Consider the following 22656-nt stretch of genomic DNA (forward strand, 5'->3'; position numbering starts at 1 on the left):
ATCACTGTGGGGCAGTTCTAATCTGTCACTTGAAGTTGCTATGAGTCAAAATTGATTTGATGGCACCTAACAACAACAACTGAATATTTTATATATTCCACAGGGGAATGTCATTTATGGATCTTCAATTAAATAATCACTTTTTCTAACCAAATAAACCACCTATTTAAAAGGCTGCTAGTATTTGTATAGTTATCCAAAATTAGTTTAATTATTTTATACCTTATCTAAACAAAAAAGCAGTTTTGCAAGCAGAAATAGATACTTATATAAACTGAACACACTGGAATGCTCCTTAGAAGCGAGGATAGCGAGACTTGATCTTGCTTACTTTGGACACATCATCAGGAAAGACCAATCACTAGAAAAGGACATCATATGTGGTAGAGGGTCAGCGAAAATGAAGAAAACCCTCAATGCGATGGACTGACGCAACAGCATCAACAACGAGCTCGAACATCAAACGTCATGGAGATGGCACAGGACTGGGCAGTGCTTCGTTCTCTTGTACATAAGGTCACCGTGAGTCAGAGCCAACTCGGGGGCAACTAACAACAAACAACATCGAACTGAAAAACTTTCAAACTACTCAAGTGGCTCCAAGGCTTAAGGAAGTACATTCACAGAAAATGTCACTTTTTATGGAAAGGTTTTACTTTATTTTGTAAAAAGTAATGTTTTTGAGGATACTTATTTTTATCTTTCAAAGTAATGCAAGTACAATGATAAACATTTGAGTAAAAAGGTACCCTGCTTTATGAACTAACACACTGAAGGCATACTGTTCACTGAAGGTAGAAATATGTTATCCAATTATAAAACATAAAATATAAGAGTAAACATAACTGAACAGTCATGAAAAACTAGAGGATTAATCAAAATATTCTGATTAAAAATATTAAATTCAAGTTATGTGGAAATTTTATGCATAAAAAACCATGTTGTATAATCAGAGTGACTCTTCCATGGTCATGTCTGAAAAACAAATATTAACTTTGTTTAAAAAGTTAAACTTTTAACTTCTCTTTTTCAAAATACCTTCAAAACTTGACTATTCAAATTAAAATAAGAAATTTTAACAATTCATACCAAAGACATGTAGTTCTTATCCCAAGAAATCTTCTTGTGATGTATAAATAAATCTAACGGAAAATAGTTTAAAAAAAAAAAAAAAAGCCCATCTAGAAAAGAAAGTACTATAGTTCACTTGAGAGTCAAACAGTGATCCTGAATTACTGTCATTTTTTTCCTCCTCATCATTTCTTTCCATATTGTCTTCTGAGATTGAGAGTAACTTTGTAGGGAGTTCACCTTGATCTACATTTTCTCTCTCAAATCTCTCTTGGCTGCGATATAGTACGGAGAAGCACTAATATCACCCTCTTTCCGTTTCACCAGACAGAAATATCTAAGCCCAAACTTCACTTCTATTCCTGGGCTACAATAAGTAACATTACAAAAGTGCCTAATCTATCATTATTTCAGCAGCAAAATGGACAACTTCTCTAGTGATTATTTTGCTGCACTGTTTGCTGCCTTAATACAACTAACCATTAAAAAAAATTTTTTTTAAACCTGAAATTCAAACTGTCCCTAGATGAATGATCATTTAAAAGTTGGGGAAATGGACATAAATGTAGTCCTAGCCACTTAAACTCCCCCTTCCTCCATTCCTACTTTACACCAGTCATTTTTCTCGTAATTATCCTAAATATAAACCTAAGTGTTCACCTTGACTGCAACGAGAAACAGTCGCTTATTTCTTTCAAACGCATTAGAAGCTCTGGGAGACAAACAACAAGTTTCAATTATCAATTACTTTCATCATTCCCGTTTTCGGTCCGCACACCCACAGTGCTGGAAGCTTCAGGAGCAGGCAGCTCCGGAGAGCGGGTTTGATTCGCTGCTGTGGAGGTGGGCTGAGCAGGCACAGTGGCACACAGTGGAGTCCGCTTCAGTTTGATCACTCGATTGGGTGTAGACTTCTTGTCAGAGAGTAGAACCTTTGCTGGAGGTGGGTGTGGGGCTCCATTTTCAGCACTCCTGGTTCCCCAGGAAGCCTGGGGCTGCCCGCATACCCTTGTGCCCATGGTAGACGTGGCTTTCGAAAGCGTAGAGCTGCTATGAGGCGGGTTTGCTGTCGCTTGAGTTGAGGTTTGGGGAGCCCTGGCTGGAGACACCCTGACTGAAGCTGAGTTTTTGACTTTGATCTGGGTGCTTGTGGAAGGGCCCAAAAATCTTACTGGCTTAGGACCAGTCTTACAGTTCACATTTTGTTCCTCTTCATTGAAAGTTACCAGTCGCCTGTAAATACAGAAACATGTCATTTTCAGCATTTACAGCTTCAATAACTAATGGAAACATCGCCAAATTTTACCTTCAGGATTAACAAAAAGGTTTTCTGGAGAATTAAACAGTCAGAAGATTTATAGCTATCAAACTACCATATCTCTCATCCCCAACAAAGTCAATACATAAATTAGCAAATTTACGAAAGATGTTTTCAACTTGAATGCATACCGATAATCTCCTAAAAGACAATCTCTCATCTTAAAAATCACACACAATGTTAATACTGACAACTTAAAATTTGGAGTGTTACACAAGAGTTATACGACATATCACTCTGTTCCCAAGAGTCCTAATGTGATCTATAGGATAACCAGGAATATCCTCAGTTATTTTTCCCAGAGCAACAATTTCAAGAAATTTACTGAGGAAAAAAAGCATTTCACAGTCAAATAAATTTGAGAAATGCTGTTGCATATTTTGTTCTCCTCTTGGAGCTTTATAATCCACATTAACAAACTATATGTTCTGAGAAGGCCTACGGTAAAGAAGCCTGTTTAACTTTGTTGGATCCATTATTTCCCAATCACTCTGTAACGAAACTACCTTTGACATCCAGTAAAATTAGCATTCTGTGGAACACATTTTAGAAACTGCTAGAATGACCAAACCCATGATGTAGTTAGATGCTGTCTTTGTCATCTAGTGCTGCTATAGCAGAAACACCACAAGTGGACGGCTTTAACAAAGAGAAATTTATTTCTTCACAGTAAAGTAGGCTAAAAGTTCAAATTCAGGATATCATCTCCAGAGGAAGGCTTTCTCTCTCTGTCGGCTTTTTCTCATCAATCTTCCCCCGGACTAGGAGCTTCTCTATGCAGGGACCCCGGGTCCAAAGGATGCGCTCTGCTCCTGGCATTGCTTTCTTGGTGGTATGAGGTCCCCAATTCTCAGCTTGCTTCTCTTTCCTTTTATCTCTCGTAAGATAAAAGGTGGTGCAGGCCACACCCCAGGGAAACTCCCTTTACATTCCTTTACATTGGATCAGGGATGTGACCTTAGTGAGGGAGTTATAATCCCACCCTAATTCTCTTTAACACAAAATTACAATCACAGAATGGAGGACAACTACACAATACTGGGCATCATGGCCCAGCCAAACTGATACACACATTTTTGGGGGGACATAATTCAATTCATGACAGATGCCTTTTGATTTTGAGAAGTATTGGACAAACTTTTCAAAGATTCCTGAATTGAGTTTACCATTCATTATAAAAAGCCTAAGGTGAGCACTTAAAAGGGTGACCTTAAAACTGTCAAACACCATTGTCAAAAACCTTCTTGCTCCTTCCATGGCTTCTGCCAGTTCTGCTTCATGAAAACCACCTCCTGGATGCGCACATCACATCAGTCCTCCAAGTCTTCTCCCTCTCACACAGCATCAGTGTGCATTTCAGAGGCGGATATCACATGTAGTGAACTCTGATTCTTGAAAATGGGATCATAATCGCCTAGTTATTTGAGAGTTACTATATTAGGCAAAAGGAGTCCTGGTGGCACGATGGTTAAGCACTCGACTGTTAAACGAAAGGTTGGCAGCTTGAACCTACCCAGCAGTTCCGTGGGAAGGAGGTTCCATAAAGATTACAGCCTAGAAAACCCTATGGGGCAGTTCTACTCTGTCACGTGGGGCCACCATGAGTTGAAATTAACTCAATGGCACCCAAAAACAACAACATATGAGGCAAGAAATGTGATTATAATATATTCAACCCTATAACTCAACTGGAGTCCTTGAGTGGTACAAACGGTTAACATGCTCAGCTGCTAACTGAAAGGTTGGAGGTTCGTGTCTACCAAGAGGCACCTCAGAAAAAAATGCCTGGTGATCTGCTTCTGAAAAATCAGCCATTGAAACCCCTATGGAGCAAAGTTCTACTCTTTAACACAAATGGGGTCGCTATGAGTCAGAATGAACTTGATGGCAACTGGTTTGTTTGTTTGTTTAAACTCTACTGGTCATAATTAAATTTTATCTGGTGAGTCAGATGGTTCTTTGGGATCTCACAAGTGTTTCATCATTATCATTATCCTTTTGATACATCAAAAATGATGATTAACGGATTCCCAGAGGAAAGACAACTAACCCAAGTGTGAGTCTCCATAAAAACCATTCTTGCTCATTTTCCTGTCTGTCCACACCTTCCACTAGACTCTAGGCTAGGGTTTCTCCACTATTGGCACTACTGACATCTTGGGCCAGATAATCTGTTGCTGTACGGGGCTGTTCTGCACACTGTAGGATCATTAGCAGCATCCGTGGCCTCTACCTACTAGATGCCAGTAGCAATTCCCCTCCCAATGGTCATAACCAAAAATGTCTCAAGACATCAAATGTCCCCTGGGAGACAAAATCACTCCCAATTGAGAATCATTGCTCTAGACTCAAATAATATTTGCTAACTGTAGATTCAAAAAGCAAAATAAATAATGATAATAAAATTAGAGCCTTTAAGGAACAAGATGTGTTTTGACAAGAGATGATTAACTACTAAAAGCCTGAATAAATTCTGCACTTCTGTGACAGATCCAGAGGATAAAGTAAGAAAGTAGTCTGAAATTCCACTGGGGCACTGAGTAATAAAATTCCAGAACAGGTGATCAAGAAACCTGAACATCTGGAAGGCCATGACTACTCAGAAACTAAAATATCCAGACACTAAAAAAGAAATATGATGTTAAATGTATTTAAAATACAGTGAAAGACACAGAAATGGAGTGAATTTAATGTGAATAATTTAATGGAATACAATAAAAGACCATTAAATAAAAAGGGGGAAAATATTATTTGTGACAATAACAGGAAGAAAGGAATTCAGAATGAGTAACAATAAATTTCAAATAGTAAGTCTAAATAAATTCTCTGACTATTGCCAGCAAAGACTGGGATTTCACCTTTGCGAGGAGAAAATTCCTTCTCACATAATTTCTATTCTCCCAATAAGAACATACTCAGCTTTAGAAAGTTACTCTCACTCTTTACACAGTTTTGGTAACTTTGCATTTACTAGACATATATTTTGACGGTAAGGCAGAATATTCATCTAGGTGACTAATAAGCTTAGCAAGGTCAAGAACCAGTATTCATTTCCCCCTTATAAAAGGCAGTAAAAACACAGGTCACAGATAAAAAAACAAATAATCAACAGAGCACAGATAACCTTTTTCGAACTGGGGCCATATGTCGCAGACTTCCAAGTAAAGGCTGCTCTTCCAGTGTCCAACACTCTATCAGCTCGTGAGGCACCCGCCAGTAGCTAACACCTGGAAGACAAAAAGGCATAGTTAAGAGAGCCATCATCCACTGCAAAATGTTCAGCAACATTGTTTCATAAAAATTGGGCAGGGGTTGAGGTTCACACCTCCTCCCAGCTGACAAAGGGAGATGTGTACAGCACAAACAAGAAGCGCTCACACTAAGCGACAGTGCAGTGGAGTGGCCCAGCTCTCAGCTTGGGTCTAGGAAGCACTGGGCACCAGCCCTGACTCTGCTGTTTATTAGTGAGAAAACCCAGCAGGTCGTTGTGTCTGCCCTGGGCAGCTGAGTGTGCTGGACAAGAGCGTAGTCTCTGGGGCCAAGATGGCCTATCCTACTTCTGTCACTCGCTAATTGTGTGACCTTGGGAAAGTCACTTAACCTTTGCCTAAATTTTCTCATCTGTGAAACGATGACAATAATCATATATACCTCACAGGATTGCTGTGAGGATTAAATGAATTAATAAATGCTTAGAATAGGGCCTGGCACAGACTAAGCACTCAATAGATGTTGGGTGTCTTTACCATAAGCCTTAGTGTTAGGAGTAGTACCATGCGACCTTTGAGAGCCAGAATTTGATGGGACTGCCTTGTTTTTCCAGGTCTCACAGACTTTCCAACTTTGACGGAGTGCAGTCTTACCACTTTTCTATCACTCATTGTAGTGGAAAATATTTAGTTTTCCTTCTCTTACAGGTTTTCTGCCTGACACAGGTTCAAGCTCTCACAGGTTTTACTGTCATCGTATTGTATAGTGAGGCTTATACTCACACTTACCCTGTCTGCCTCATGGGGTTGCTGTGACCATCTAATCAGGCAGTTGTCATGAACCACTCTGCAAACAACAACTGCTATACAAATATGAGATAGCATTACCCTATATGCACTTTTTCAAATGAGAACTAATAATCTGAGTTAATATGTTTAGGTCAAAATCCTGGTCAAGTTCATTTTAATTTTTAAATCTGATATGTTTCTGATTAAAAGCTGAAAAATGTAGCCTATGAACCTCAAAAACATTATGCTAAGGGAAAGAAGCCAGGCCCAAAAGGTCACATATTATATGATTCTATTTAAATGAAATGTCCAGAATAGGTAAACCTATAGAGATGAAAAGCACATTGGTGGTTGCCAGGGGCTGCAGGGAGGGGACAATGGAGAGTAACTGCTCGATGGGCATGGAGTCTCCTTTTGGGGTGATGAAAATGTCTTAGAAGTAGATAGAGGTGATGACTACATAACATTGAGTGTACTAAATGCCAGTGAATTGGACACTTTAATAACAGTTCAAATTTTGCTATGTGAATTTCACCTCAAAAAAAAAAAAAACATAAAAATTATATGCAGACACATGGAAAAAGGCTTAAAGAATAATGTTGAATAAAAACTACTTGGTGGTAAAAATGGCTTGGCAGCGTTCCTCATCTAACTTCATAAGAGGAAGGAGAGAGAATCATTATCAACATCAGCCACCCAAGGCTGATTCCTATGAAGCAGAGGTCAGACATACCTCCAGCCTCTAACCTTTTTTACCAGTTCTGACACCAGCTGTCCCTCCCACAGCACTCTCTACTTCTCTGCTGGGTTAGATAATTTGTTATAATGGCAGAACTCACAAATCATACTTACAGTTATGAGGTGTATTAGGGAAGTAACAGGTTACAATTCAGTATACAGTACTTTGATCAGGACAGCATCTTCTCAGCCGTGCCCACAGGCAGGCCTCTCTCTGGCCCTCAGCCTCTATAGCCGCTGCCCTGCTTGGGCAAGTGTTACAAGTGCCCAGAGGCACCCCACTCTGCCAGCCTTGACCTGAAGGAGCTCAGCTCTCTTGCTCTGTGAGTCAGCAAGCCTAGCTCTGCTTACAAATGCGCAGAGGCACCCCACTCCGCCAGAACTCCACTAGGAAGCCTCCTGACTGAAGGTACTCAGCTCTCACTCCATGGGTTGGCATACACACTGTAACCACCCTGCCCCCTGGACTGGGAAGCCCAGTGCACTGTTTCACACAGGTCTCCTGGTTCTGCTGCCACTGTTTCTATGCCACCACTTCTTGCCGTCTTGCACCATCTCCAGTGTTATAGCTCTCTCTCCTGAGTCTAGGAGGTTCTCAGCACAGGGATTCTGGGTACAAGGGATGCACTCCACTCCTAGCTCTTCCTTCTTGGTGGTAGTGAGGTCCCCCTGTCTGCCTCTGGGATGGCTCATTTTAAACACAGTAGGATGGCAAAACTGACCAATCCCCTTGTTAGGGTCCCATACACCTTATTTGCATGGTCCTATCCCTACAGGGTTCCATGCACCTTATTTGCATTATTAGCAAGCTATCCAGTCGCCTTGGTGGGCCACAAGTACCTCATTTGCATAGTCCCACCCAGTCATTTGGTGGGAGTTACAAGGCCATGGGGAGAAAGGCCATATGAATGCGATCCATTGCACCACAGTGGCATAAAAAATTTTTAAAAATTAACCTTGTAAGTCCCAAGAATGGACTTGGTGTCTTCCTTTTATTATTAAAGTTCTGATAATAATCAATTTGGCAAGCTGGGCATATAAATTATTAAATATATTAAATATGTCCAATACTCAAAGAACTCTATGAACCTCATCTTAAGTTAATAACTTTCTGGAACTATTTGATCATGCTCCAAAGCTTACATATTGATTCCCAAATCTTGTCTATTAAGGATTTTTTTTTTTTTTAAGTTTACTCAGGTATAATTTACATAAAATAAAATTCATTCCTTTTAAGTATATAGTTTGATGAGTCTTGACCAATGTATACAGTCATGTAATCAGAGCCATAATCAAAATATAGAACACTTCCATCACCCCAAAACACTCCCTCATACTCCTTTGCAGTAATGTCTTCCCCTTCCCTACAGTTTTGCCTTTTCTAGAATGTAATACACATGGAATCATATAATATGTAGCCTTTTGTGTCTGGCCTCTTTAGCACTGTGCTTTGGAAATTCATCCATGTTGACATATAGGTCTATGATCATTTCTTTTTATTGCTGAGCAATATTCCATTGTATGGATATACTGTAATTTATTTAAATAAATTTCATTTTTTTTCTACCTACAAAGTACAGGTAGTCCCCAACTTACGACAAGTTCCGTTCCCACGACTCTATTGTCCGTTCTAAGTCAAATACCTCGTGTTTTTTTTTTTTTAGTTTTCATTATTATTGCCTTTTACTATCAGTATCTTTATAAATCCAGCAGTTTTCAACAGTAAATCATAAAATTGAACATCTTCAAGTGAACATCTGAGAAGTATAACATCAACAAAAATGCACTGCAACATATTACTAATGATAAGATGTACAAAAAAAAAAGGACGGTCATAAGTGCCATTAATCGTAACTCAAATATGTCATAAGTTGGGGGCTACCTGTAATTCACATTCATTGTACAAACCCTGAAGAATATAGAAAAGGATAAATAATAAAATCAAAATCGCTCCTAATCCTATAACCAGGACTCATGGCTCATGACACTTTGATGCATTTCATTCCAGTCTTTTTTCTATTTATATGATATGCACATAATTGAAAACACTTTACATTTAGTTTTGTTTCCTACTTTTTTATCATTTCTTATTTTATCATGGGCATTCTTCTATGTATAAAGTTATTCAAAAATAATATTCTATTCCATCGTGTGGATGTGCCAAAATGTATTTAATTCTCTATTATTAAACATTTGGATTGTTTTTATGTTTCCCTATTATGAACAAAATGCAATTGAATCTCCCTATTCATAAGCCTTTGTCTACATTTGATTATATCCTTAAGTAAATTCCTAGAAGTAGAATTACTGGGTCAGAGAATATGAACAAATCTGATGCTACTGATAAGTACTGACAAATTATTTTCCAAAAAAGTTATATCAGTTTTTACTCCTGCCAGGAATGCATGAGAAAACTTTACTAATTTGGCATGTAAAAAAATAGTTCGCGTTTAATTTATATTTTCTTCATAAATAATCCTGCCACGTTTATTTCCTTTTCTCAGAATTTTCTGGACACGAACCTTGCACATTTTTTTGGTAGTTGATTTTCTAATCAACTTAAATAAACCCTCTCTATATTAAAGATATTAACTTATTGTCCAGTCAGTATTTTTTATTACTCTTTTAATTTGATTTATAGTTTTTTTAAACATCTTAAAGTTCTAGATAGTTTAAATATTATGTAAGCAAGTTTATCTATCTTTGTGATTTATTTTGGGCTTATAATTTCTTTCCCTATAAAGAAATCAATTATTTGCTTAAATTTCCGTTAGTTTATTAGCTTCTGTTTTTAATTTATAAATCCACAGGGAATTATTTTGATAAATGGTGTAAGGTTAATGTTCTATTTTTCCTCCCATGTAGTTAGCATATTTCTCAATTACTTATTAAATGATCTACCCCCTTTACACTGATATTTAATACTTTATTACATAGTATTTTTATTCTTATACTTTTATTCAGGCCTACTCTTGATCTCTGTATCTATTCTCATTCCAGTAACACATGGTTTTTTTTATTATAGATATATATTATGTTTTACTATCAAACAGAGCTAAACTCATGCCCCTAATTACTTTTATTTCCCAAAATGTTCTTGGGTATTTTATCTGTTTATTCTTCCAGAGGAATTTTGGAATCATTTCCTCAAGATTCTCAAAGAGTTTCATCGAGATTTTGGTAGGAACTATGGTATAGGAAACCTATAATCTGGAAAGAACTGACATCTTTATAATATTCACTCAAGACCATGATATTGTCTCCCCATTATCTTCATGTCATCATTCTCATAGATAGAAAGATGGATAGATGGATGCATGGAAGGAAGGAAGGATGGATGAACAGATAAATAGATACATTTCGCAGTTATCTTCAAAAAAGACCCAAACGTTTCTTAGTAGGGCAGTCCCAGTTATTTTATTTTTTTGCTATTGTGAATGGGATTTTCACCTATAATTTCTAACTGATTTACCGTATGTAGCCTACTGATGTTTGTATACTTACAGTGTATCCAGCTAAACTCATCATTTAAAATATTTTTAGTTGATCCTCTTGGGTTTTCTAAAAAGACATATTGTCCTAAATAACAATGACTCTGTCTTCTCGCTTCCAATAGTTCTTTCTCTTACTTCTGTTTCCTGTCTTGTGGCTTTCCACAGACCTTCCAGAACTTTGTTAAATAACAATCATGCTCCATTACATGCTTTCCAAAAAGTTAAAATCAGTTGCATGTTTTGTAAGCCAGTGATCCCAGTTCTCCACTTCAGCTTCCTAAGTCAGTGGAGGAAGAAGCCAAGCCTAAGCCCTCCCAAGGGCTCCTGGGCGTCCTGCCATCCAGAGGCACAAAAAGGAGACACAGAACACCATGTGGTTTTTTCCTCTCCTTAAGCGTTAAGTGTCTTAAAGTAAATTAAATCTGAAATAGTAAGCTTAAAGAGATTAACGCTTCTTTCACTATTATACTTCTTCCTGCCTGCTTGAGGGCTAATGATAAGAAAGGAAAAAGAAGGAAAAGTGAGTGGAGCAAAGTTAAGAAAAGGAAGAAAAAGCTGGTGCTAGCACCCCGCCTGCAGGAGGACCAGCTGATGTGGAGTTTATAAAAGGCTCTTCCCTCTGAGTTGTCTCTTCTCTTTTTATTCACTCTGACGTGACTTGCAATGTCAGTCTCTACAAGCTTTTAAAATCATTTGCGAACTGAGATGTGTCTTATTTATCTCTGGGCCCAATTTTAAGACTTATAGAGGTTTCCAACTAATAGACAGTCAATACAAGCTTGTTAATTAAGGGGAAAAAAAAAACTTCAGCATAGAACAGTTACTCCTGTGATCCCTAAGCAAGTGATGATGCCTCTCTGAGACTCAGTTTCCCCATCTATAAAATGGGAATGGGAAGTAATTTACAGGGTTGTTTTAAGACTAAGAGATACTCAATGTAAACTACTTATCACACTGTGTATTCCAGGCCTTATTATTATCAACTCTGACAAAAGCAGCTTGGTAAAAACGGTCCATTTTCAAAGTGGACGTCTAATAGCTATTTTAATTGTTTTATAAAGGCTTTTTAGATGTCTTCCCCAGCATATTTTCATTTTCTTTCTCCTTTCTTGAGTATACATTTTATGCTTAATTTAGAAGTATACTTCCTAGGACAGTGCTAGGTACATAGTAGGTGCTAGGTTTAACTGAATTAAACTCTTGTTTAATTGAACTAAATAAGTATAACTAACAGAAGCATATTTCAGATAGCTGAATTATAAACTAATAATAATACTTAGCAGTTCATGGGGTTTACAGATCTGAAAGTAAAACTGCCTGAGTATTACCATGAGGTCACAAATATCTTGACCGAAACACACAAAAAGTAGTTTTTCAAAAAAAAACAAATACAGTATTTGAACTTATTTGGTCTTACAAAGAAAAAGTCTACCTGTTCCCATGAAATAAAAAAACTGCACTGTACCTTTTCCTTCCCAGGCATCAAAGGCATCCATCATTTTCTTCAATTCTGCTACTGAATAATAGCTCCAGATGTACTGAACATTATTTCCCGCCTCTCTAAAAATATTGCAAAAAGTAATGAAAATATACTACCTAGGTATGAGTGTGTGTGTGTGTGTGTGTGTGTGTGTGTGTGTGTGTGTGTGTGTGTGTACAGCTAATAGACACTCAATAAGTGCTTTTTAATTAAGAAAAAAAATACACAAGCACTGAATAGTTGTTTGTGACCCTTAAGCATATATATATACATACATACATGCATATACATACATATATACACACTCATACACAAACCTACATTTGATCTCTTTTTACGGTGGTAAAATATCTTAATTTCACACTATAGACTGTGTAGACAAATCAACACATCGTTAAACTCAAATTTTTTAAAAATCACCTAACTCCAGTAAAGTTAGAAAAGATTCAACTTTGACTAAAACTTTTCTAGCACTATGCCAGGCACTTACATATCTTATATAGAAGACTCCTTGCCTATAAAGAATTCAGAAACTACTAATTATATATTTAATCATCTAAGAAGCAAGATTATACAGTCATGCATTAGCCTTAACTAATATGTGACCCGATCCAATCTCCCAGACAATTAAAAAAAAAGTTTGTTAAAGGAATTGACCAGGGTAAATAAGATTACAGGAAAAACATTAAGAGACTGCCTCTTAAGAATTTAACATGCTCAAGTCAGAGAGTTTGAAAGGTGAAAGGGACCGAGGAAGTCCTTCATCCCTCACAGAAGATGAAGCCGGCCTGATGACTCTGTCCCTGAACTATGATCCAAGAAAGATACCAGGCATGTGGCTTTTCTTTTCCTTCTTTCTTTTTTAAAGCCTCTCAGGGGATTCTGGTGCACAATCCCAGTTCATATCCACTACACCAGGCCATGCAGATGGCCTGTAGTTTATGTATAAGTAAAATTGTCTTAATTAAAATCTCCTCATGAAGCAGGCCTGTCTCCCCAGCTACTGGGACTCACTCTGTCTGCTGAGAGGTGTTGATGGTCTTTTCTAGTCAAGGGCATATTCCATTCAATAACACCTCTTAGACAAGACCAAGACTGTACTTTGTTCTTTTCCATATTTAAATGTGGACATACCTTTTAAAAATGCTTTTACTGTGAATTCTTCCTCCCAGCTGTTTATCAATAGCATCTGTTCCATCAGTTTTTGTGGCATACACACCAATAATTCTGCTCTCACAGCTTGCACCAGATGTGTTAAGATAGTGTAGAACCCAAACTGTTGGTTTATTGCAAACTAAGCCATACGAATCGCAGAAGTCTGTTAAAGCCTGGAGCAGAAAAATATATAAAATTTGAATTTAATTCTAAAGCGAAAATGAATTTACTCTATTACTTTTGTGTAAAGCTTCAATTTCAGTTGGTCGTAAGAGAAATAAAAAGATTATGAAATTCAGCCTAATCTTTATGCCTTTAAAAGCTAGACATGCATTTGTTAGATTTATGGAAGGAAAAATCACAAAAACCACTGCCCAAAAACCCAACACCTTTTCATCTAGAGAATCCTTTTCCACCTGGAAATCCAGCTTTACTTCCTCCTCCTTTGGCCTTACTGCCAACATCGTTTTTAATTTTATAATGTTCATTGAATAAGTAAAAGTGAAACCTTATTCTTTTCCCATTAGACTATTTTCTCTAAATTTTCCCATTTGACTCAATCTTCCTTTCACCTTCTACTGACTAGCCCTGTGGTTTATCCCAATTTTGAACTCCACATTCTAATTATGGATTAACCAGATGAACTTGTTCTTTTACACTGAAAGATATGAATATATGAACTCAGTACCAAGGCTCTCAATTCATTTGGCATTTATTCACCTATTCACTCATTCACTTGAATATTAAGTACCTACTGCCAAAAGAAGGAACAAATCTGTCTTGGAAGAAGTACAACCAGAATGCTCCTTAGAAGCAAGGATGGTGACACTACGTCTCACATACTTTGGACATGTTGTCAGGCGGGATCAGTCCCTAGAGAAGGACATCATGCTTAGTAGAGGGTTAGCGAAAAAGAGGAAGACCCTCAATGAGATGGATTGACATGGTGGCTGCAACAATGGGCTTATGCATAACAATGATTGTGAGGATGGTGCAGGACCGAGCAGTGTTTCGTTCTGTTGTACATAGGGTCGCTATGAGTCGGAACTGACTCGATGGCACCTAACAACACAACAACTATATGCCAAGCACACAGCTGATATATAAGGTCCTGGTGATATGGTGAGCAAGCCACAGAACCTTTGTGCCCTTAGAGCTTATAGCTAATAATGCTAAGGAGAGACATTAACGAAGCCATCACCACACAGTGTAATAAGTGCCACCAGGTGGGACTACAAGGTGCTAATGGGCATGGATCTCGAAGGCTTCCCCCAGTGGAGTGGCACGGGCCTTCCCTGGGAGAAATGACATTGCTCCGTGAGAAAAGGCACTTGTGTCTGTTTTGTTCACTGATGTATGCCAAGTGCCTACTAAAACACCTGCCATGAAGGAAGTGCTCAATATTTACTGACTCAGTGAATGAAAACAGGTTCTTAACATGTCTTGCATTGTCATTATATATCGCTATTTAACTCCTGTATAGTTTTTTAACTTTATTTGCACAACTATATTATCAACTGCTTAAGGGCAAGGATCACATGTTGTATTTCTTTGTGTCCATACAGTCCCTAGTTCAGTGCTATACATACAACAAACATTTGAAATAAATGTGTTAACTGAACAGAATCAACGTGTGCATGCTACATCCCTAACAAGTTGGGACTTAAAGAGATGAATGCTAACCTGCCTCAGCCTTCCAGTCAGGCTTTCTCAGCCCTATTCTGCAGACGTGGCAAACAGTGCTGGAAGACTGTCGTTTAACAATTCAATTTATCAATAACTGCAGTAGCAGAACCCATATAAGCATACAATTTACTAAAAGGGACCCCGAACCAAACCAACTTTCTCTTCATGCCCCACTCCTAATAACTATGCTACGAGCTGGTTCTCCTATGACATCCAATTCAAAGTAACTCAAACCAAGTCAGATCAGTTTTCGCTATTAACAATTATCTGGGAAAAATATTTTTCTTAGATGCCCAAGGGAATTAATTAATAGCAAAATAAATACTTATTTAAAAAGACAGATAATAAAGCTTTTCAAGTCATGTAAAGATCTGTGAAATGTGATTAAAATACAAGCATCTTAAAAAAAAAAAAAAAGGCTTACTGATCTCAAACTAAAGTACGGTAATCTAATTAATGTTTTAATGTAGTAACAAACTGTTACATTCAGTAATGAGGTAAGAGATTTTATGCAATATTTTATTCATCATGACTATTCTCCTAAAAAATGTCATTTTGGTAAACAAAATAATACCACTCTATCCTCACGTACTACAGTATTTCTCTTAATTTAAAAAGAACTTCAGGAGCAGAATAGTTCTATTTTAAAAAATGCCATCAAACATGCTGAATTTTCAATGAGGAATATAAACTCAATAAACCTTTGAGTGTCAATGTAATATACTTTTCTAGAATGGAATTTTGGCCTAGTAACACTGAGTAGTTGTAATTAAGAAACATGTCTACAAAAATTATAAAAAGTAAGACTTTCCTGTTTGGTTTATGTGACAACATAGGCTAGGCAAAACAATACACGTTGCTTTGTGCATAATCGATATATATATTTTAAAACTTAAGAAAATGCCAAGACCTTTTTAAGTTCTATATTTGACCTTAAAGAATATGTCTCCATTTCATTGGCCAAGTGGTCAGACAGGCTGTATGGATAGGGGATGCCAAAGTAATCAGCCTCTTCCTGCAGGGCGACGCGAGTGTGCTCATCGGTGGGAATCTGAACTTCTCCATGAAGATAATCCAGAAGGTATTTAAACAGATGTCCATCACGGTCAATAACACAAGCCCCTAGAAAACATTCAGTTCAAAAATGGTTGCATATAAGCATTATGACTAATGATCAAATTTCAGTAAGTCAAACTAAATCACTCTGAGAATCTCAGGGATTAGAAAATTTTCCTTCTCATGAGAAAGTTAACATATAGTGTTCAAATAGATTTAGTCAATCAAACTGAGCTAGACTTTTGATTCTTTACTGGAGCAGCAAATATGATGTACTAGAAATCCTCAGCCTACAAATAGGTGATATTCTAAAATTTAACTTGTGAATGGGTTGTTAGGGAAAGTCAGCTGTATCTCTGTAACACTGCAGGTAAATCTAAATGCAAACATATGTCACCAGGGTCCCCATGTTTGGTTGTGTGAGTATGCTCTGCACAATGGTGCCAGGCCAAGGCGGCAAGCGGGGCTCATCAAGCCATGCATCTTGCCATGGAGCTATATCTTCCTGAATGGAGGAGTGAGTTTTTCTAATTGCATAAGGAGACTGTATGGGCTAGTGATGGCCCTCCGTATTCTTACCTACCATATAGAAAAATGCATTCTGGGGCCCAAATGGAACTTTAGATGCAATGACCATATTCCCACTGTCCCAAAAACAACAAAACCCATTGCTGTCGAGTCGATTCCAACTTATAGCGACCCTACAGGATAGAGCAGAACTGCCCCAGAGGGTTTCCAAGACTGTAAATCTTTATGGAAGCAGACTGCCATGGAACAGCTAGTGGGTTCAAACTATCAACCTTTCGGTTAGCAGCTGAGTGCTTAACCACTGCGCCACAAGGGATCCTTATCACAGCCACAACAAAAGCCAAGGAGACTGCTGGTAGAAATGAAAGCTTGGCCCTAACCTCTGCCCAGCTGGGCCAGGAAAGGCATATGGAATTCCTCCCTAGAGAAGGCATGCGAGGTGCTCATGTCAGGGCTTGTATATTAGTGATACTACAAACCAGGGGTTCCTAGCTCCAGGCATGCCATATGTTTGGAATTGTTAGGTTAGCCAATTTTATCTGTACTGTTAGAACCTAAATTTAAAAAAAGAGATGCTAAGCTGGCATCGCTTCATGATAAAAAAACTTTTCTTAGACGATTTAGCAAAATTAAAGCACACACTTCTGTGCAGGGTGACTCAATAATTCCTTTCCTCCCTTGATCAGCTTAGAAAAAGAGGGATTAAGAAGGTGAAACAGTAGTACTGACAGGCAGAGAAGAAAGCTCAATCCCCGCTTACCATCTTTTCATCAGCAACCTTTCTGTCCAGTTGGACATCAAGGCTTGGGCAGTCAGTGGTGATTTTTACATTCTTTCAACTGCTATTCGCCTGGCAAAGCAATCTCTTAAAATCCTGGTCTACCAGCATTAGAACAGCCCCGCGTGCTCAAGACTCCTTAATCCTTTTCTCTGACACAGAACTAAGAGTGGGGGTCTGTGAACCCAGAACAACTAAGATAGCACAAAAAGCCTCACTTGTGTTGATGAAGTTTTTTTAGAACCAGTAGTACCATCGCTAGCACTCAGAGTAGGCGCCAGCCACAGAATCCTAGCCCTGTGTTTTAAAATTTCTTTCTGAAACACCAACTTGCAGCCATCTGCCACTGGGTGGCTGATGGTATCACCGCACTGACATACACGTCAGCCCACACAAGACTAGGCAGCTAGACTAGGAAGCAAGTTAACTCCCTAGTGTACACTGAAAATAACTGCCCTGTCAGCTACAAGTGCAGCTGTTTCTCCATACTCATTGCCGTAGAGTCGATTCCGACTCATAGCAATCCCACAGGACAGAGTAGAACTGTCCCATAGGGTTTTCAAGGCTGTAATCTTTAAGGAAGCAGGCTGCCACATCCTTCTTCTGAGGAGCAGCTGGTGGGTTCAAACTACTGAGCTTTTGGTTAGCAGCCAAGTGCTTAACAGCTGTACCACGAGGGCTCTTTTGTTTCTCCACAGAAATACTTTAACTTGAAGAACACAAATAGAAACTAATATTTAATCAGCCTCAGTGCCTTTACCTATGAAGCTGCCAGAATGTAATGACTTTCAGAATATCATTAATTCCCATGATTAGGTCATGGTTGGCCTTCAGGGCGATCTCACTTCTTCTGCCAACGTTTAGCAACAGCATCACAGGTTTTAGAAACTGGGATCTAATTTCTACATGGACTTAATGAAACTCCAAACAGTCCTCTGAGGATCTCAGTGATTTATATACTGATGTCATACATTTTGTTTTGTTTCGGAAAATCAAAGGGAATCTAAACTGACTCCTATTTTAATGAATATTCATGATCATGCTTACAGACTTTAGACACTTACCCGATTCATCCGTTTTTAGAGAAAAACGACCACTGAACATGGACGCCAGCATTGAGTCCTTAAAGCGGCATAAGGACTCCCGCCTGGCTGTGTAAATACAGCCTCCTACATTCAGTCGAAGAACATCTAACACCTCCTCTTCTGCCTTGTGGCCTTCCATCACTCCCACGACTCCCCCAATAGCTTTCAGAAACTGCAAAACAACGGAGATCCTCCTGTATGTAAATAAAAGACAATCACAACTGACATTTCAAACAATACGCGAAACAAATAATGAAATAAATGCATCTTAATGTGATTTCAAATAAATTCCTCAATACTGGCAATAATGAACTGTTTTATATAAAATGAAAAGTTGGAGACATGCTGAGCAGCTGGAAAACTTTGGCTCAGAGGATTTGTAAAGATAATAAACTATTAGCAACCAAATCATAGCTGATGAAAGAACTGTTTAAAGAATTAAATAAGATGATGCACGTGAAGATGGTCTGTCACACGTTAAGCCAAGGTGAGGTATGCTTATGAGCTTTGGTATTTGTGTATCTTTTCAACTGTAAGAAGTCTGAGGGGCTGTCCAGACTGCAGGGGAGATGAGCAAGTAACCTGGAATCCGGCTGCCAGGCTCTACCACTTACTAGCTTGGGAACCTTGAGCAAATTATTTATCTTCTTACACCTCCATTTCCTCATCTATAAAATGGAAGCAGTGATGGCGCCTACCTCAAAGGGCTGTCTGAGGAATAACTGATACAACATATAAAAAGCATTTAGAACAGTGTCTGGCTCAGAGTAAGTACTCATAAATGATAAATATTATTTATCTTGAAATAAGGTGTATACTGAGGGACTTGATGTTGGTTCTGGAGATTGAAGAAAACAAAAGAACACATGATTAACAATGGTGTCTTAGTTATCTAGTGTTGCTATAACAGAAATACCACAAGCAGATGGCTTTAACTAACAAAAATTCCTTTTCTCACAGTTTAGGAGTCTGCATTCAGTGTGCCTACCCTAGGGGAAGGCCCTCTCTTTGTCAGAGGATCGTCCCTCTGGGGGAAGATCCTTGTCTTTTCAGCTTCTGTTTCCTGGTTCCTTGGAGATCTGTATGTGGCTTGGCATCAATCTTTCCCCCATGGATACTTGCCTAATCTGCTTTTTTTATCTGTTGTAAGAGATTGACTCAAGACATACCCTACACTAATCCTGCCTCATTAACATAACAGAAAAACCATTCCCAAATGGGATTAGAACCACAGGCATAGAGGTTAGGATTTACAGCACATATTTTGGGGTGATACAATTCAATCCATAACATTCTACCTTTGGCGCCCCAACATTCCTGTCCTTGCCACATGCAAAACACATTCACCCCATCACGTCATCCCAAAAGGCTTAAATCCACTCCAAGTCCAAAATCTCATCTTCTGAATCATCTACATCAAATATGGGTGAGACTTTAGGCGTATTCCATCCTGGGGCAAAATTCCTTTTCATTTGTGAACCTGTGAAAACTAGACTACAAGTTGTGTCTAAAGTACAATGGTGGAACAGGCACAAGGTAGACATTTCCATTACAAATGGGAGAAACTGGAAGGAAAGAAGGGATAACAGGCACCAAGCAAGTTCAAAACCCAGCAGAACAAATTATATTAGCTGTCACATGTTCATCATTTTCTTTTAAAGCCTCACCAGCACATATAATGTCCACATTTCTAGCAACATTCTGCTGCTAGTGTCATATGTATTCTCTAACAAGATAGAGACCTTCTCTATAGCTCTCCTCACTTCCTTCTGAGCCCTTACCAGAACGGCCTTTGACATCTATAATTCTATCAACAGTCTCCTCAAAGCAATCTAGGCTTCTACTATTATGCACCTTAAAACTCTTCCAGCCTCTACCCATTACCCAATTCCAAAATTGCTTCCACATTTTAGGTATCTGTTAAAGCAGCACTCCACTCTTCCAGTACCAAATTTTGTCTTAGTTATCTAGTGCTGCTGTAACAGAAGTAGAACAAGTGGATGGCTATAACAAACGGAATTTAATTTTTTCACAGTTTAGGAAGCTACAAGTCCGAATTCAGGGCACCTGCTCTAGGGGAAGATTTTCTCTCTCTGTCGGTTCTGGCGGAAGATCCTTGTCGCTTCAGCTTCTGTTTCCTGGTTCCTTGGAGTTCTCCATTTGGCTTGGCATCAATCTTTCCCCCAAGGATACTTGCCTAATCTGCTCCTTTTATCTCTTGTAAGAGATTGATTCAAGACACATCCTACACTAATCCTGCCTCATTAACATAACAGAAAACTCATTCCCAAATGGGATTAGAACCACAGGCATAGAGGTTAGGATTTACAACATGTTATATTTACAACACATTTTTGAGGGGCACAATTCAATCTGTAACAAATGTTAACTATAATTCTTAGGAAACTAAGGGATATATATTTATTAACTGAGATCAGAATTTTCTGTATACCAATAGCCAGACTGATCTAGAAGAATAACAAAGAACACGTTTAAATCACCCAGCTTCTTCACTCTAAAATGGCTGAAGCTTTGGGGAAGTTTAAGGGTTTGATTTCTTAATTCATTCTGGAGATGACCATGGGTGACTGGGACATGTCTATGGAACCTGAAACAACACTGTGGGATGAAAAAGTTAATCCCGAAACTGAGATCTGCAGTATCTTCACATTTCATAGCAAGTTTAAAATGGCCACCAAGAGGCTCAAATACAGCTATGCTCTTTTCCTCTACCAATATCATTCACTTTTTTCTAAGTGATCAAGTAAGAACCTTACATAGATGGACTCCAATAAAACAGTACAGGGAGATCATCAGAGCCAGAGGAAGACCATGTCTGTCGAACATGGTCAGCAGACAGAAACCATAATGGTTTGAGTTCCAGATCTCAAAAACCACTTGTCAGTGTGACTTCTCATTCTGTCTAGAAGTCCTGGGAACAGCATCCCAATTGATCCATGTGAGAGAACCCCCTCGAAGGCATGAGATGGGATGGTTCATCTTGCCCCAGGTAGAGCTCCCTAGAATTCTATCTGTTCTTTGAGACCCTGGGCAAACCTCCCTTCTTGGAGGGCCTTCCCAAGAACCCCCCCTACCCCGCACCCCCGTTAGAATCCTTGCACAGTTTTCCAAACGTACTTTGTCCGTGAGTCTACTCTTATTCCACTTGTTTAATCCCTAGTCTTTGGGTCTATAAACCCCAGAAAGGCTGGGCCTGTGTCACTCTTAGTAATTTCCATTTTCTGAATGTTTAGTATGTGCTAGCCACTGTAGGAGACACCTGACAGACTCTAATTCACACAAAAGCTCTATCAGATAGGAATTACTGTCCCCACTGACAGAAGAGGCACTGGGGGAGAAAAAAACAGTGATGTGTACAGGGTCAATACTAGAGCTGTCCTGCTAGTAAGCGGTGGAGCCAGCCCAATCCAGATCGGCAAGGCCAACCCCAAGTTCTTCTGGCTGTACCTCCGTGCTACTGCCTTCATCACTGCCTCATCCCCATGACTCCTCGAAGGCCCTTCACTCACTAAACATCAGTCCATCTGAAGACTGGGAGGCAACAGGTACACAGCAGCACTCTGAATCCAAGATTTAAGAGCTACCCCTCCCCCAAGTCGGTCTCTCCAAACGTAGAGGACTACCACTATTTCAAGGACAGGCCCCCCTTCCCCAGGCTTCATCCTCAAATGCACCCACTTAGGCTCCCTGCTGTGTTGGGAGGCAGTGTCCTCCGGAGCAGCGTTCCCAATGTGCAATTCTCTGACCACCTGCATCAGTATCATCAGGGACGCTTGCTGAAAATGCAGATTCCCGGGCCATAAATACAGCGAGTCTGGTTCAGGACGTCTGAGGAGAGGCCAGGGAATCTGCATTTTTAACAGGCCCCCGCCCCATTCTTTGAGAAACACTGCTGAGGGAATTCACACTTCTCCCCCACAGCAGGTGGGAACCGGAAGTCCTGAAAAAACAGAAAGCCCTGCCGGGGTATCCCCGCGGCCCGGGTACCCCGAATCGGCCGAAGCGCAAGCCTGCAGCCCGGGACGCCAGTGCTAACAGCGGGGCCCAGGCCTTCTCCTTGGGGGCGTCCCGCCGCCTCCCAGGCCCACGGCCCACCCGGCGCTCCGCTCTGCACAGGCGGGACCGAACGGGCGGCCTCCCCGACTGACCTGCGGCCGGCCCAACCCTCGGCGCGGCCGCCGGACGCCGCGGGGCCCGACACGGAAGTAAGCGCCTCCTCGGCTACTCGTGCAACACAGCAGCCCCAGC

General features: G+C 39.5%; 1 protein-coding gene across 3 annotated transcripts; it reads right to left on the reverse strand.

Moving 5' to 3' along the window:
• Window positions 1-1131: 1131 nt before the first annotated feature.
• KCTD18 (potassium channel tetramerization domain containing 18) lies at window positions 1132-22650 on the reverse strand. 3 transcript variants are annotated; one of them, XM_004378296.2, is made up of 7 exons: window positions 22557-22650; window positions 18367-18581; window positions 15851-16062; window positions 13234-13427; window positions 12085-12179; window positions 5514-5616; window positions 1132-2304 (listed from the first exon to the last, which is right to left on the reverse strand). In XM_004378296.2, the coding sequence occupies exons 2-7, from the start codon at window positions 18524-18526 to the stop codon at window positions 1812-1814; spliced, it is 1257 nt and encodes a 418-aa protein (XP_004378353.1). In that variant the 5' UTR covers window positions 18527-18581; window positions 22557-22650; the 3' UTR covers window positions 1132-1811. The 3 variants fall into 3 exon arrangements, with proteins under 3 accessions (XP_004378353.1, XP_023588728.1, XP_023588729.1); XM_023732960.1 differs by lacking the exon at window positions 22557-22650 and adding an exon at window positions 20455-20487; XM_023732961.1 differs by lacking the exons at window positions 18367-18581; window positions 22557-22650 and having other exon boundaries at window positions 15873-18359.
• Between the last annotated feature and the right edge of the window lie 6 nt (window positions 22651-22656).

Source organism: Trichechus manatus, unplaced genomic scaffold (assembly GCF_000243295.1).
Source record: "Trichechus manatus latirostris isolate Lorelei unplaced genomic scaffold, TriManLat1.0 scaffold00056, whole genome shotgun sequence".
NCBI lineage: Eukaryota > Metazoa > Chordata > Mammalia > Sirenia > Trichechidae > Trichechus > Trichechus manatus.

Coding starts and splice junctions, on each gene's coding strand:
- KCTD18 (XM_004378296.2), bottom strand. CDS start 18,526: ATGGAAGGCCACAAGGCAGAAGAGGAGGTGTTAGATGTTCTTCGACTG. Junction 13,428..15,850: donor CAAATATAGAACTTAAAAAG/GTCTTGGCATTT, acceptor TTTCTGCTCCAG/GCTTTAACAGACTTCTGCGA. Junction 5,617..12,084: donor TGATGCCTGGGAAGGAAAAG/GTACAGTGCAGT, acceptor TTTGTCTTCCAG/GTGTTAGCTACTGGCGGGTG.